The sequence below is a fragment of the Magnolia sinica genome, chromosome 5 (genome assembly GCF_029962835.1).
Source record: "Magnolia sinica isolate HGM2019 chromosome 5, MsV1, whole genome shotgun sequence".
Lineage (NCBI taxonomy): Eukaryota > Viridiplantae > Streptophyta > Magnoliopsida > Magnoliales > Magnoliaceae > Magnolia > Magnolia sinica.
Window position 1 is genome coordinate 7,528,786 of NC_080577.1, and position 17,392 is coordinate 7,546,177.

The 17,392-nt window shown below is 39.8% G+C and overlaps 1 protein-coding gene and 1 long non-coding RNA gene across 3 annotated transcripts; one reads left to right on the top strand and one right to left on the bottom strand.

Moving 5' to 3' along the window:
* Window positions 1-1,323: 1,323 nt before the first annotated feature.
* Window positions 1,324-5,543, top strand: LOC131245311 (uncharacterized). 2 transcript variants are annotated; one of them, XR_009170825.1, is made up of 5 exons: window positions 1,324-1,752; window positions 2,116-2,153; window positions 4,813-4,886; window positions 5,106-5,195; window positions 5,330-5,543. It is a non-coding gene; the product is annotated as an uncharacterized LOC131245311 (long non-coding RNA). The 2 variants fall into 2 exon arrangements; XR_009170824.1 differs by lacking the exons at window positions 1,324-1,752; window positions 5,106-5,195; window positions 5,330-5,543 and adding an exon at window positions 1,760-2,029 and having other exon boundaries at window positions 4,813-4,966.
* Window positions 5,544-9,567: 4,024 nt separating this feature from the next.
* LOC131245312 (GDSL esterase/lipase At5g45950-like) lies at window positions 9,568-16,715 on the bottom strand. The gene is made up of 5 exons (XM_058244673.1): window positions 16,385-16,715; window positions 15,911-16,041; window positions 14,206-14,439; window positions 10,615-10,861; window positions 9,568-9,977 (listed from the first exon to the last, which is right to left on the bottom strand). Exons 1-5 carry the CDS (start codon window positions 16,665-16,667, stop codon window positions 9,787-9,789), a joined length of 1,086 nt encoding a protein of 361 aa, XP_058100656.1. The 5' UTR covers window positions 16,668-16,715; the 3' UTR covers window positions 9,568-9,786.
* Window positions 16,716-17,392: the final 677 nt, after the last annotated feature.

Genomic DNA, 17,392 nt, shown 5'->3' on the forward strand with positions numbered 1-17,392 from the left:
CATAACAAGGCAAGTTGATAGGGTATATATTTGGCTATTTAGTATTTCTTCAAGCTGTCACTTGGTTTTTGGTTCTATTTTGCCATGGTTGCATCTAATAACTATTTTGACTCACAGGCATTACCTGAAGCATTGTTTCATCAATTACTCCTTGCGATGGCCTATCAGACAATGAGATCCTTTCTCACACTTTCTGTTTGCTATTGTGAGCGAACTATTTACTGCACTCCATTTTGTAAAGGTGGAATGTCCATTGACCATCTTTCTTTTTGTGAGCCTCCTTGATTGGCAAAATAAACCAAATGCTAGGTGGTTGGCTTCAGCCCTTCTATCTTTTGTGAGAAGGCTGGAGCTAATCAAATCTATGCTCTCTTCACTTCACATTTATCTGCATTAGTGTTATTAAAAAAAAAAAAATCATGAATTTTGTGGGGCAATTCCAAAGTTCACTTAGTCAGTTGGTGATGAACCGATCACCGCTGAAGTTGTACTGGGCATTGTTCTCATCCGTCTCTAGCAAGGCCAACAAGTGGTGCTACATTCTAGTTTCTTTTCATTAAAATCTATTTTACTTTTGAATATGTATGTGATGATTGTTTAACTCTCACATGAGGATTTTAGTTCATGCTATCAATAATCACTACAAGAAATCTCCTTATCAGCGGCGCACTCTCACTGGCGGCCCCAACGAAACGCCAGTGTAGATGTAAAATGTGTGGCGTTTTTATGTGATGACCTGACCAGCCTGATTTTAGGCTAGAACAACTGTGCAATTGGACCCACCTCATGATAGCTTGTTCTTGCACCTGAGGTCAACATTACGGAGTTCATAAGCTGGGGGTATTTCATCTATTTTCCTGTTATTTCTGTGGTGGGATGAGGCTAGGATGATGATGATGGTGATGTAAATAAATAAAGAAAAAGAAATTCAAACAAAGATTAGTGACTGACCAGGGAGTATTGGTGTGAAAATGGAAAATGGTTGTTAAGCTATTAGCGGCTCTTACTTTTTTGGTTGGAGAGCATTCTGATTACAGTATATCTGCATCCAACATGACTGTTCATTTTCTGATACATATGTATCCCACCTTATATTTGATCACTTTGGTCTTTTTTCTTTTTTCTTTGGGTGAAATTGGGCAAGTTTGAGTTGAAGCTTATTGAGTTTGGAGTGTGTGGGAGAAATGTCGAACAAGGCTACTGTGTTGAAATGCATTGAAGCAATTGAAAATGCTGCTTAGTTCTCTATGATCATTACTTGGTGTCACCTTGAGTCACTCTATGATCATTCCACCAATCCAAACAGCTATGTAATTTAATCACCACCCTATATGGCCTCATGGAAGCAACAAGCACACGACATTGATAAGCTGTAAAAGAATTTAGAAACAAACCTGAAAACTAACCCTGAAGCTTGAATCTAAGCAATTGATTATATATATAATTGCAAATGAAAATCTCTGCTTTCCCTAACAGCTCACTACCTCTACCTTGATAGATTCCTCAATCTGTGGTATCTCATCAGCCAACTGCATCTGTGAAAATATCTGCTTTCCCAAACAACTCACTAATTCTGCCTCTTTTTTTTTTTTCCTTTTCTAATTGCAATTGTATTCTGTGAAGAAGATTTGGATAAGGCTACACTATTGAAGTTGAGATCCATGATGGCCCATACAATGTCATCAAGAACTGGAACTAATTGCATTGATTGAAGCCATCCACAATGGTGAAGGCAAATGTTGGACAGCCAAGGTAAGTAGGAACCTTTTATGATGCCATCCATAAAAACTTTTGAGGTTTTTATGCTTCCAATGGCAGGTTATTTCTATTCCCAGTCAGGACGGTTAGTTATGGATGATAGGTTATGCTTTAAACTTCATTGATGTAGTGAAAAATAAGAGTTTCCTTGGTATTTCATTGTAGATTTTAATCAATCTCCACCATTCACATTACACATTTCAGCTCGATTGAACTGTAGAAATTTGTACATAGGCACATGCCCATCATTCGGGCACAACAGATTTTTTGTGTGGGTATTTGAGATCTGATAAATGAATTGGGTAAATAAAAGATGGTAGTTTGGAATCCTCATGATTCATTTGTTGTATATTTCAGGTTATGTGAAGGTGGGGAGCACTTAGAATACTTTTCAGGTGATTCTTTGTTGATTACGTTTATTAAGTTCTGTCATCATGGTTTCATTGCATTCAAACATGAACTCAAAAGAATCAATCCTGAAGCTTTTGAAATGGACTATTGTGTAGTTTAATGAAATCCAAAATCTAAAAATTTGAGATTGGTGGCTGTTAAGTCGATTGATCTATGGCCATGGATTCTGTTAACAGTTTCAACCCTGTTTGCTACATGCCTAAAAATGATTTCATCTCATTTCATTAACAGTAATTATATTTTAGAGATTAGGAACTCTAATACAGAATTATTGTTAACGTGAACTCACTATGTATTAGAGCACCATATGTCTAATAAAAAATAAAAAATTTACAGTTAATTAAAAATGAGATGAACTCATTTCAGGCAACAACCAGATGGCCAAAATATTTTATGAATAACCTCTGCATTCTTCGAACACTACTGTAAGATCCTTGCTTTCTGAAAAGTTAAAGCTAAGAAAACCATACTGCTTGGTTAATTCCGAAGCGACCTCCAATTTAACTTTTAAGAAAGAGCTAGAAATGGTTGGGGCTGTCAATGAGCCAGGCTGGAGCCATGTGAAATCAAAATTTTGAATAGGTCTGGTCTCTTGACATCCCTAGAAATATTGTCAATGAGCCAGGCTGGAGCCATGTGAACTCACTATGGGCTATAAGGAATGGCCTGGTGGTGATCTATTGGATAGGCTGTCAAGGGACCAGGCTTCATATTGCCAAATCCCAGTAAAAAGTCCTCAAAGCTAGCCCAAGCTTTGAAGACTATAGAGTTGTACTATTTTATTTCCGAAAGTAGAAAAAAAGCTGTCTACCAAACAGGGTGAGTATAAATATCAATTGCTGATTTTTTTTTAGTGTGATATTTTTACATATTCATATGGAAAAGATTACGAAAACACTGCATGAACCAAGGTCAGGCATAACATGTTATTAAAATTATAGTATTTTAATACATTGTACAGGAAGTATCACATAAGAATTCTCATAGATACATAATCCAGTTCGGTCCAGATTCGAGCATGGGCAGGGGTGTAACAACACCTGGTGCATTTATTAACCAGGCTAAAAAAACTTACCCAAACCCATGCCCATGCCCATTTAGCCACACTCTGGGTGCAGGAACCTGTAGGGCCTAGCCAGCTCATTTACAGCCATACTGAAATGTCATTCTTATCCATTTGCACGTTGGATTATGCAATATATGCTGATTTTTATGAAACAACAGGTCTGCATTCAATTTATTTTAGAAAGATCCATGTGATGCTTTGTGGAAGTTGCAACTCTTCTAGTATCGCCCATTGCTATAATGACAGATCTGCTGATTTCTTCCTTCTCCTGTCATTTCAAAATACAAAGGCACCCACTAGTGTTATAATATTGCCAACCCACCTCCATTATTTGAAATTCACCAAATTCTCTCGATGTGTTGAAAACTTCGTTAAATGCTCCTTATGTTGAAACTGAGTGAGACATTAGAAGTTTGAAGTAGCTCCAGATGAATTGAATTACAAGGTTCCAATGCATCAGGTTGTGTGAATCTTTTCTTTTCCTTCTCTTTCTTTTTCTCTCTTTTTCCCTATTTCTTTTTAGTTCTAGGCATCACACAAAGCTGGATACTCCAACTGGTTAGAAGTATATTGGATATTAGATGCATCATAAACCTATTTTTTTGAAAATGCAGCCTGAAACTGACAGGGAAGCAGGAGGAAACAAGGAATCATCAGTGAAGTTTAAGTCCAGCTAGTCCTTTAGCCATGTCTACTTATAGAGACCTAGAAGCGTTAGCATAAGAACAGATACAAAGCAATAATTTATTTATTTGTACGGGGTTTTGACAAATCTCTTGATGTGGATCAGGTGAAGTTCTATAAATCCTTTACCTTTATGAGTGCATGCATGTGCTTGTAGTAGGTTTTTGTACTTGGGAGTACTTCACTAGGGGTGTTAGACAACTTTATCTGAAGGAATGCTACTCTTGGACCTGCATCCATGGTCATTCACATGTGTAGAGGTTGGCACACGTGCATGGTCCAAATTTATTTTGTCCTTTTTGCCTTTTTGTTTGTTGGTAAATTGTCTGTTATACCAAATCTTGCTAGTGACATTTTTGGTCATTGACCAATGGGCTCACTTGTACAAACTGAAAATCGAAATAGTACTCTGTAATCCTTCAGATAGAACAATGTATAATACATGTTGTACATCATGCATACCAACTGTTGGATGAATTACCTCAATAAAGAACGTTTTGTGTGGATCTCACTTGTGGGACCATCTTTCTCTATCGATGAATAGGCACACATGGATGTATGGTTGAAGACTATACCATTGATGCCCCTTTGGATAAAAGTAGAGCTGGTCTGACCATTTAAACTTTCCTTTCATCATTATGTGTTTTTACACCTTATAGATTTGATGAACTTTAATCATTTTTGCTTTTAGCCCTGTTTGAGGGATACCATTCCTATGATAAAAATGCAATTGCCAAAGTAATTTTCAGTCTGTCCAGATACATAAGGATCCATCAGAGGGATGTTTTAGATCATCAAAATATACAATCATGTGTGCTTGGCTTGTCCATAATTGCTTGAGCCAAGAAATGGACCTCAACCACTAAGTATCCTTACATCGAATGTTTACAAAGATGCATTGAGGTCGGAAAGCCTCGAGCGTGTGCAACCCAGCTCTCTTACAATCCAACACAGGCCTGGATAGAAGGTGTGCAATATCCAAGCTTTCCATCAAGTGGTTCCCCACTTCTTGATGCCACGGTTCAAAAATCAGGCAAGTCCACTCCAGGATCACCAAAAGCAAGGGCCCCACACCCTTGGCTTATTATTATTATTATTATTTTTCTTACCAATCTTCATTGCTTCAATATAACGAAGGGTTTTCATAATGTTTGACTTGTATTATGTATTTATCTTTGGTTATAAGATGCTTATTCAAAGTGGAAGTAACTATATATAGTGTAGGCTCAGGGGTCCACACTGCTTACATGGATGCATGATCAAAGCTGCTCATCAGGTACAAGCCACTATATGGCTTTCCTTGTGCGGAATTCAGGTCCATCCATATTGAGGTGCATGCTAGTTAATGCTTCTGTAAAAAGGCTTATATTGAGTTGCATGCTATGATGCTTTATGATGCTTATGATGTAGTTTTATCCTAGAAGAAAAAGGGAATAAAAATCTGTCCACATATTTATATATAAAAAAATCCATAGGTATTCTCCTTCATCTGCTAGTTACAGGTATTTATTAGTTCCTTTTATTTTATATCAAATTTGTTTTTTGGTTATTTTATTTTGTTTTGTAAACTTTTGTCTTTGCATTGGTAACTGAAGGTGGAGCATTTGGGGTGGAGCATTGGTAATTAGAGGTGGGCATTTTGAACCCGATCTGGTGTATCCGACCTGATCTGACCCGACTCGGTACCTTTCCGAACAGAACCGACGGCTTAGATCAGCCTGATCGAGTCTGTCAGCCCAGATCCGATAGTATTTCGGGTCAGGTTCGGATAGAGGTTGATCCGGACAGATCCGACCCGGATACCCGAACCGAAAGGAACCGGCCCGAACCGACCAGACCCGACCCGAAGCCTAAAAATAGTAGACCGTAAACTTGACTTGGACTCAGATGATGATCAGGCCCATCTGCTTGCATACACGTGCCCGATTGGCATGTGTGAATGTCGAGTAGTATTTACCGTTTTTCCCGCTAAAACCATCCTTTCGTCGGATGTAAACCACACGCCAACTACACAGTCTACACTTGCCTTAGGCTAGGTGGGTAGTTCGTTCGAGGGACGGATTGGTTGCTCCTTAGTCGGTGCTTTGTGGGCCCCACCATGATGTATGTGTTTCATCCATTCCGTTCATACATTTTTACAGAATATTTTATGGATTCATAAAAAAAATGATAGATACCTAAATCTTAGGTGAATCACATGACAAGAAAACAATAATAATTGGATATCTACCATTAAAAATTTAAAATCCTTCTAAGGTCCACTGTACTGTTTATTTGACATCCAATCTTTTGATTAGGTCATAAAGACCCAGATGAATGGAAAAAATAAATATCATCAGCTAGATCCAAAACTTTTAAGCCCAAGACGTTTTCAATGGTCAACGTTTATTCAACAATGTTTCCTTTAATGTGATCCACTTGAGATTTAGATATATCTCATTTTTTTTTTCATACTGTGAAATGATCTATAAAAATAGATGGAAGGCATGGATGAAACACATACATCATGGTGGGGCCCACAGAGCACGGACCAACAACCAATGCTGGTGGCACCGTGGCAGGGGGAGTAGCCAGTCCGTTTCTGTGCAAGGACGAGACTGACGCTCCTCGAGCTCCGAGTTGTACGAACGGTTCAAAGGAGATTAAAGGTATATGGGCCTCACAGTGATGTATTTATTATATCTACACCGTTCATATGTTTTTAGAGATCATCTTAGTATATTATATAAAAAATTATTAATATCCAAAGATCATGTGGACCACACCACAAGTAGCAGCCTCAAATGATTTTCACCATTAAATATTTCGTGTGGTCCACTTGATAGTTATATCTGTCTTATTTTTCATTGTAAGCCTTATAACGAGCTTACCAAATAGATGAACGGTTTAGATATAACACATACCCCATGATAAGACCCACATAACTTGCTAAGTTCATTACAGCAAGTCCCACTCACTGTACATATATAAAAAAGAAGCTGAGTGCTTTCGTGCAGTGCACGTTATTATATACGTTTGGTAAAAACATAAACACAATAACAGATAGTTTTTGTATAGCTATGTGGGGCTCACCTTGATGTATATGTTTTATCTAAACCGTTTATCCATTTTGACATATCAATTAAGGCATTGAGAAAAAAAAAAACATATATTAAAAGTTGAAGTGGGCCACATTATATGAAAAATTAAATTAAATTCATACGAATCCGAATCGTACCCAACTCGATCAGACTCGGTTTCTCTGACCGAGTTGGACTCTGTTCGGGTCAGAAAAATTATATATCGGATATGTTCGGGTCAAGTGACCCGGATTTGATTCCGGATCTGATCGAGTCCGGGTCCATCCATGGCCATTTCGGATCTGATCGGGTTGAACCCAATCCGCTCCGATCAGGACCGATGCCCACCTCTATTGGTAATAGACGGAGGCTTTGCTGCTTCATATGGTGATGGATATGGACTTCATTCGGTATGGTTGTTTTTGTAGAAAATATTTATGATTGAAAATTTAATATTAGATTGTGTTAACTCAGATTATGAGTGTACATACTGTTTTATTACTTGACCTCTATGCATGGCGGGGTAGTGCTGATAAAGGTCCTCTATATGGCATGAGTTCTGGTTCTTGGGGTGCATTTGAGAAGTCTCGCCTTGGGTGTCATTGAGGTCCGTTGTTTTTTTTTTTTCCTTTTGTTTTTCCTTGTATCTCAATGTGTAAATTTTCTGTCCATTATTTGACCTTTCATTCTCAGGCCCCCTGTAAATGAGGCTGGTTGTAAATGATTTATAGGTTGTGTTTGAATGGTAATTTAAGCTTGTAAAGGTCTTTTGATTTAGAAGATTTAGCTTAGTAGAATTTTTAATCGTTTATATTATTTTTTTTTACACAGTAAATGAGTTATTGGCGTTTTAAATCTCTCATTAGCATTTGTTTTATCCTTTTACCAGCGTTTGTTGCAAAATCTACTTGCGTTGCTCATAGCCTTGGCGGCGTTTTGTTAGCTCTTCCGGCGCTTCATGTCGCATCTACCGGCGCTTTTATGTGTGTAGCTCTGTAACTATTTTTAGCTACGAAAATATTGTTTCGTAGGTAGAAGTTTTTGTACAAAAGTCTTACCTATGATATAATTCGCCGGAAAAAGGTTTTGTAAAATTTTTACCTACGAAAATATTCGCAGGTAAAAGTTTTCTAACTTTCTACGAAGTATTTCGTGGGTAAAAGTCTTGTAAATACCTTTTAGCTACGAAAATCTTAGTAGGTAAAAGTTTTGTAAATATTTTTAGTTACGAAAATATTCGTAGGTATAAGTGTTGTAAATATTTAAAAGTTATGCCATTATTTTTACCTACGAAAATTTGCTGGCAAAAGTCTTACCTTCGTTGGTAAAAATGTTTCCCCACGGTCTTTTAGCAACGAGCTTGTCGACGAAAATTTTCGTCGGCAAAATTGTTTACCTACGGAAAAAAGACTTTTACCTATGAAAATTTTCGTAGATAAAAGTGGCTTTTCTTGTAATGCGAACTAGCTCAATTAGCTCGCTCGCTCAATCAACTCGACTTGACTCGGTTTGAAGCTAAGTTCGAGCGAAGTCGAGTTGATTTTTTAACTTGAAAATGAGTTAGAGCCGAATTCAAGTTGGTCCCAGCTCAACTCGACTCGAATCGAACCCAGCTCAAATTGAACTCAGATCGAACCAGTTTGGTGACTCGGTTACTTTGATATTAATGTTGCTCACCAAGTGTTTGTTGAAATGACTTAAAAAAGTGTGGCCAGTGGCAAAGAAGGTACGTATATGGAACCAACACCTTTTTTTCTTCTTGATTTTTATGTTGCTTACAAAGTGTTTGATTAAATACCAGTAAAACTATTGTTGCTATCTCAAATACAGTGAGATTTTGAAGGTGCAGTCCAGGTGTTTGTGAAAGTGCCTCATTGGTGAATTCGGCTCAATCTTAGCTCAAACTTGGCCCGAGCTACTGACCAAACTGAGTTGAATTGGCCAATCAGGCTCGAGGATCAAGCCGAGCCAAGTTCAAGTTGAGGTCAGCTAGTGGCCGAGCCGAGTCGAGCTCGACTTATTCGACTCGATGTACACCCCTACGCAAAATGTAACTGCACCTAGTTTCAAATCATGGAGGCGCTATTTAGTAAAATAAAAATTTACCCCAAACTGTTGCAGCAAAAATCACAAAATCTTATTCTACAGCCAGGTTCTTTGTTTACTGTAGACAACCTTTTACCTATTGCACCTGCCTCGACCTACCACAAAACTTACATACGAAAGTAGACCCTATTTGTACGGTCAACCCATTTCGGACGAAACTAATCCTCCTTTTTCACACCTCAAGTTAGCCCAAGGGGTATTTTCGTTCGTCCTTACCTTAAAAATCTACTTCCGTCGGTCCGTCCGTCCGGCAGCAAGAAAAATAATTACCCTAAAAATAGGGTCTACAGTGGTAGTTGTTTCTTACACAGACACATACAACTTAAGGTGAATGCAGGTTTAGAGTGTCCACATCTTCAAACGCCACACACTCACATGTCCGTTTCATCCTGGACGTTCATAGGAATGTCCAAAAGGTGAATGTTCCTTACTACAAAATCCAGCCCTTTAGATGTCTCAAGTAGGCCACACACAAAGAAGAAATGGATGGTTGGCAAAAAATAATATTAATAACTCCAATGGTCTACATTCAACGTGTATGTTTTTCTCACATGATGGACGGTCCATAATAATTCACAAGATAGGACACAGGCACTGCGTAAACAAATAGACGAATGTCTCAAATCTTCACACATGTGGCATGTTGGCACGTGCTTTGGTGCATTGTGTTGAGCGCTTGACGATGAACCGTTCACAATGCACTCATGCGAAGAACTCGGTTGAGAGGGATCTGATAGCGTCGTCGGCAATAAGTCTGTACATTCTCTCCGTTGGATGGACAGAGTCCCAGAATACGTATTTGTTGGTATCCTCACACGTGCTCTCTCCCTTACACGTGCCACCAAATTCAATCACTCCTGAGCCACAGCACCCCTTCGAAGTCTCTGTGAAACCTACACAATTCAGAGAAAAAGAAACCATATCAAATCCTTAACGGTTATAAAAGGTGGGTAGTCCCCGGACTACTGAATTGAAATCGTAGTTCGCTGGTTGTGTACGGCCATTTCATAAGATAGCCCACCGTGGATAGGTCATTTAACGGTCCACTTTTTTTATATAGATGATCCTAACCACTCAAGAAATGGATACTATCTATCCATAGATCTAACGGCTAGGATTGTTTTTTTCAACTCATTCATGCTGACCTCTGGTTCTTACACCGTTCTGATCATCCATATGCATGGCCCAACTGGCAGACTACAGATTTTCTTTAGTAGTCCGCGGACTATATTAAAAATAGGTAGGCCCCATCATCAAGATGATCTGGGACAAAAATCAGTCCATTCTTCTCGTCAGCTGGGCAACACCATCGGAATCAGTGGAAACCGACAGTTTGACTCAACATAGATGTGTGGTCCACCTAGTGATCTGATCAATCTAATTTTCGAGAAAATTGATCTACGTGGTGGGGCCTACCATTTTAATGGAACCGATTTTCTAAAAAATAGATATGTTATCAATAAAGATGTCACGGCACCACAAGTTGTGGTACAGTTGCCTGTATTGGATATAGTTCTCTCATTTACGCACCGTATTTCATTGGATTCATGGTTGCATTGAGCAGCGCACCGTAGCAATCTGCGTAGACAGTTTTTACACCTAATGCCTTCTTCAACGTAGCTAACTCCGCTTTTATCTTGGAATTGAAGGATTCTGCTGCTTTGTTGTAGCTATCTACGCAACCTGTCGTTCCCATTAGCGTCTTGACAAGTGGCAGGCATCCCATTGGTGGGACACCCACGACGGCAAATCTTGTCCCTCCAAGTTTATGCATTTCCTGATGTGGCCCATGTTAGTTCGTCAAAACCCAATAAAAAAAAAAAAAAGAAGAAGTTTAGGAAGGAATCGTGGATGGCCATTGTTCGAATGACATATCAGATGGATCCTATTTATTTGGATGATGGCCTTCGAATGGACGGTGAGGATTAAAATAGATTTAACGGAACAAACTGATGGATAGGATCATCTATTTGGTGTGATTTTGGAGCACAGCTCTTCCCTTGATGGGGCCTACTATTTGGACGGCCAAAAAAAAATCTGCTTTTCCAACTGCCATGTGTCAAATATTGGGCGACGAAAGGCCCTTCCTGATCCGGTGCAACAGATCAGAATCGGCCTCCACGGAGAAATGGTGTAACTAGGGCACACGTTTTCTGCAAGTGGTCCGTGGATTGGTGATCCAGACCGTTGAACAACATGTAGCTGCCATGGATGAACCATTCCACTAAAATTACTCCCAGATAGGATGAATCCAGTCCTTCGATCTCTGGACATTCCACTGAATGGTAGTGGACCATGGTTGTTTCTTTTTCTTAATCACCTAAATGAAACGGAGATCTTTATATTCGACGGTCGTCAGGTTGAATCGCTGTCTGGATCGTACTATCATCAGATTAGTAACTGTAATTAACGGGTTGGACCTGGGTCCACTTAGATCCAACCTCCACAACAACAGCCACAGAATAAAAAGGGATGTTGGTGGGTCACATGAACGGCTCGTGATCCGTCGGTCCGTACCACGATAGCATCCGGATCTCGTCGGAACCGGGTCGACCCTAATTAGACCCAGATCGTCTAGAGCCGCTGACTGTGATCAGATAGTCGGGTCCACTGGCTACAAAATGTACGACGCTGTTTGGTGCGGTGGATAGATGAAGACTCCAATTGCCTGGCAACCCGACTCTGTGGGCCACCGTGATGTATGTGTTTTATCCAATCCGTCCATCCGTTTTACCTGCTCATTTTAAGGCATGGGCCAAAAAATAAGAAGAATCCAAAGTTCAAGTGAACTGCACCACAAGAAACAGTGGAGATTGAACATCTACCGTTCAAAACTTTTTGAGGCCAAGGAAGTTTTGAATCAGCTGAAATTTACGTTTTTCCATGTGACCTTATGAAAATATCATGGTGGGACCTTGAAAGGTTTCAAAGGTGGGTATCATTATCCCACTGTTAACTATCTTGTGTTCGAATTCAGCTTTGCATCTGCTTCATTTTTTGGCCCATACCTGGAAGGAGCTGGTAAAAACGGATGGACAGCACGGATAAAAGTTACACATACACCATGGTGGCCCCCACAGAGTCCGGTTTGAGTCACCAAGCAATCCGTGTCCAATAGATCAACAGTGGGAGTTGATCCCCATCATCCGACGTCTTTGGAATCAAGGACTGATCGACTCTCACTCACCAGAACTCGCAGCGATACATCCGATCGTATTTCTCATCAGATGTTTCTTTCCATGCTGTTTTAAAAGATTGCACCACAATTACAGAGCACGCATTTAAGACGAATAAAACGCATTCAACCATTTGTCAGTCGTTTGATACTCTGACAGACTAGTGGTTGATATGCAGCCACTAAAAAGTACGTGTCATAAATAACTAAAATTAAACCGTTTCCCATACGGAGGAAGACAGGTCATAATTTGAAAAAAAAAAAAAAATCCTTTTACACTTCTACAACAGCTAACCAACCAGTGTTGTTTTCCATTTGAACTTTATCCGAGCTTGGCCCACTATTTGAACGGTTGCTCCTGTTTCACGTGCAACTAGCTAGCTGGTGTCAAAGCTTGGTGGACCCACTATGAGTTATGTATTCTATTAATGTCATCTATCCATTTTTCCAGCTCATTTTACCGCATGAGACAAAAAATTAGGCATATTCAAATGTCAGGTGGACCACACCACATAAAACATTGTTAATTATATTTTCCCTATGCTCTATCCATAAAGTCACGCAGACATGGATGAAGAGGAAACAAAAATATAAGCTTGACCAAAAACTTTTATTACCCAAAAAAATAATTCAATAATAAGCATTCCCTCTTTATTGTTTCTTATGTTGTGGTCCACTTACTTAAAATAAGCTTAAAAAACGTATGAACAGTCTAGATAAAACACGAAAACGCCAACATCATTACCGGATGGTGCTCTATGGCCCCACAATTATTTATGTGATTTATCCATGTCATTCATTTATTTGGATCGTTATTTTAAGAATTGAATAAAAAAAGTATGTAGATCCAAATACCAAGTAGACCACATTATAGGAAAACAGCGGTGATTGAACACGACTGTAATATGGACCCACCTTTAAAAACTTCCTAGGGCTGACTGTAATATTTATTTTCATCCAGCCCCTGGATGAAAGGAAAACACAAATATCAACGTGATGTGAAACTTTTGGTAACTCCTAAGTACTTTTTAAAACGATTGGCATTCAATCACCACTATTTCCTATGATGTGGTCGACCTGGGATTTTGAGCACCTCGTTGTAGTAAGATGGGCTGGAAAAATAGATGGACTTCATGGTGAGCCCTACAGAGCACCGTCTAGGCAGTGTCAGCATGGGTGAATCGGCAATGAGGGTCTTGCATTAGGTGAATCACGTGCAGAACACCTGCCCATCATCCATCACACTCTCTTGGTTTGATGCTCTGCCAGAGCGTGATGCTTCACACGCAGGCACACAATGATTATACACGTGGCATGTATTATTTAAATTAAACTCCACAGATAGTGGGACCCTTGTAGATGGGGCATCATCCCATGATATATCAGATTGGTTAGACCATCAATCAGACGATTAATGGACGTTTCTTTACTGAATTTGGACCGACGGCTATTTTTTGTTTACCCATCAATCAGTTAACCACCAAAAGGCAGTTAGGATCATATGTTGAGTTTAATCTTCGTGTGACGATCCATACATGTAGGGTCCACAATTTGGGTGGTTTAATTTAAGGTGCACCGTAAATCTATGCCACGTGTTCAATTTCTACGTGCAGGAGTATTGAGCATCATACTCGCCCGTGTATCATAGTTTTTCTCTTTTCCAATAACATATGAAGGGGATGTTAGCCCAGTCCCTCCCCATGCCCCCACAAGTGCGAAATGCAACATACGTTTGCTGTACAAAATGGCCCACCCGATGAGTGGACCAAACCAGTTTTGGAAACAGCAGAAACTTAGCGGTGGCGCCCACCTTCTAGACGGCTCAGATTTTCTGTACGCGTCTCATTGGCACGCGTGGATGCATGGATGTAAACCGTACGATTCGTGTGTCCATGAAGGAAAACGGGCAATATTGAAGGAAAAAAAGCCTGTGGTTTGAGGAGCACCTTGATATTGGCGCTCATGCAACTGATCAGGTAATCCAGATAGCCATCCAACGTGAATTGCTTTGCACGAGTCGGTTCCAAGTAGTAGTTTTGTATGAAGTCGTTGGTACCAGCGCTGAGTACGAAGACAGCGTTGCTTACAATCTCAGCCGCTCTTTTTTCACCCACCAACGCTCTAAGATGGATTTGATAATGCATCAGATACTCTATCTGCTTTGAGAAGGGCAACACGTTCTGCAACCAGCCGGCACGTGTCACATTGGAAATGAGTTTATTAGCTACAGCTTACCAACCATTTACATACGAGAAAGATATCATACCCTGGCAGAAATAGATCGGAATCCTTTAGGATAGACCCGATTCCATGTCAGCATCAACTCCGTCCACCAGGCGGGCCCCTTTAGGATAGACCCGATTCCAGAAAATCAGCCTGATCCACGACTCAGGTGAGCTACACCAAAGGCAACAATGGGGATGGGCAGCAACAAGAGGTTTATGTGTAGCCATCATGGCGTTTATATTTCATCCAATCCGTTCATCAGGTGTAACTCACCAAAGAGGAGAAAAATACAAAAATCACTCTGATCGTAAACTCAGGTGGGCCACACCGATTAGACAGATTTTAGGCCCAATTTTATACAAAAATCCGTCCAGATGGATGGTGGGCCAACTGGATGCCACAATGTATGAGATGGGCATGTAGCGCACTCTTACAGGCCTATCTATTCTATTCGGTTTTCTATTAGGATCTATTTATGAAATTAGAGCTTTCAATGAAAACATGTACTCGTTCACCTTATATGTATACGTATGTTTTACAAGAAATGTCAATGAACTTGTCTTAATCATAAATGCTAACCAACCAAATCTCACACTTTCCCATCACAATCCTTAGCGATGAATCAATGTGCGTTAACAACATGTAGGAAAAAATACATTTAAAAAATTATAGAAAAGCCTTGTTTTCTTTGATTTTCCATGAGATGTTTTGGTCCTACATGGTATGGAAAGAGGGTTGGAAAAGCATTTATATTAAGTTCTTCTCTTAGCATTTTATATTAGAAGGTAAGGAGGCATTTAGATCTTAAGTTACTTAAGATAACCCTACCAATGCCTCAACTGATTAAGTAACTTTAAGTTAAAAAAGTTACTTATATTTTATCTTAAACCAAACCTATTAATCTACAGTGATTAAGTAGAAAAAGTAACTTATTAGGTGATATCCAAACAGGCCCTAAGATAATTCCTTGGAAACATCTTCACAGAGGCGTGTTTGGCTGCGGTCGCAATGCAGTGAGACTTTTTGTGAACAATACTCCACCATTCGTGTGCCTGCCACGTGTGCACCATGTATCTTGAGCTGCTCATGTGTTTTATCATGCCACCACATGCGCGCCAACATACGTGTCCTGGTTGCCTCTTGTTTTCTCTCTTTAGAAGCTAGTAAATCAAGAATTCGATCCTTGTGGGGACCGATATATCTTTAAAGACAGCTACAATAATGGATTTTAACCCGTTTCTGTTGTACTTCTATTTATTGGACCAACACAACAAGCCTCTAACACCATCAACCATGTGATTACCCAAATATGTAGGGATTGATAAATAATAGAAGCAAGCTAGTTGGAAAAAGATACGTTGAAATGAGAGAATTCACACGTGTCAGTTCATATGTGTGCGTAAAACGGTGGGCGAGATATCATACCGTGAAGTGTGCTGTAAGATCATCGTAACCAGATCCAGCCGAAGCGAAACTAACACCATGTAAGAGGTCCGTCTTCTTCAAACCCTTGTCTAGAAAAGCTGGAATCATCCTTGAAATACCGAATTCTTCCGCTGTGGTAAACAAACAAACAATTTCATAGAGAGACTACATTTGAACAAAAGGAATCGCAATTTGGTTATTTCTACTCTATTAAGTCTACTTATTCCAATTCAATTGAATAGTCCATCCAAACGTGCCACTATTAACTGCACATGAAAACATATTTCAAGATAGAATTGAACAGTTTTTCTACACATATATGACTATGTTAAAGACTTCATCTTGTCAATGTCCTCATGCAGAGATGGTCCACAGATCAAACTAGGCCATGACTACATGTGGGCCCTTGTTGGGGGGCCACACATGCCGGCTTTCAACACTAGTAAAGAAAATAAGGATGAGAAATGAGGATACCGAGCAAGTCCGTCGGAAGTCTGCCATTTGTAAATCTTCCGGTAGGACGGCCACCGAAAAAATCCTTCCCATATGGTGGGAAATCGCTCTTGAAAGTCGTCGCTAGATGATTGTTATTGCCAGGATCAACGGTCGAATCCCCAAAAACCAATGCACATGTGATATTGTGTTCAACCGCCAATAATCTCAGTTCTCGGAGATTAAGAGCTAGAGCTTGCAGCCGCAGCACTGCTGTAAGCAACAGCATCAACCCCACCATCCCTGATTCTCTACAGATAGACATTTGTGTAAACAACTACAGACGTATAGAAAAGAAATACCTATGTATGGAAATGAGTGGCGTCCTCCTTTATATAAACTGGTTGGTTCGTCAGGTGGGGCCCACCAAGAAGGTGGCTGGTCTTGTCTTTATGTGGGAACTCATTTATATCCACCATAGAGTTTTTGCTTCCTTTTTTTTTTTTTCCAATCTTCTGAAGAGTAGTTTGTCTCACTTTATAAATGGGTGGACCAGCTTTACATAGGGTTTATGGTCGGCATCTCCTGATGAATGGTCAGGATTTCAACATGTTCATTGACTTTTCGATCATTCCTCGCACGAACTGCGTGAGCACTTATCACATGCCTGTTACAATATTATTACACTTCTGGCAGCTCTTTGCATAAAGTTCTCAAAGAGTCCGGTAGTACGGACGTGAGAACTTTGGAAGCGGATTGGGTGGTGTTCTACACACCACCGACCTGGCTGTTGTGTGTACATGTCGTAGACGAGCTATGGGCTGTACGAACGGTTCCAGGGAGATCACCCCAAAATGATGTATTTATTATATCCACACCGTTCATACATTTGAAGAGATAATTTTACAGCAAAATGAATCATATCCAAAGCTCAAGTGGACCACACCATGATTGTCACCGTTAAAACATACATAGGGCCCATCCTAACGTTTATTTTCCATCCAATTTGTTCAAAAGGCTACAAAGACCTAGATGAAGAGTAAAAACAAA

What these genes read in the sequence shown, in the direction of transcription:
- LOC131245312 (XM_058244673.1), bottom strand. Translation starts at nt 16,667, where the DNA reads ATGTCTATCTGTAGAGAATCAGGGATGGTGGGGTTGATGCTGTTGCTT. An exon ending in GCATGAGCGCCAATATCAAG is followed by an intron (nt 10,862 to 14,205) that starts GTGCTCCTCAAA and finishes GGGCCACATCAG; the next exon opens with GAAATGCATAAACTTGGAGG. An exon ending in CATGAATCCAATGAAATACG is followed by an intron (nt 9,978 to 10,614) that starts GTGCGTAAATGA and finishes TGAATTGTGTAG; the next exon opens with GTTTCACAGAGACTTCGAAG.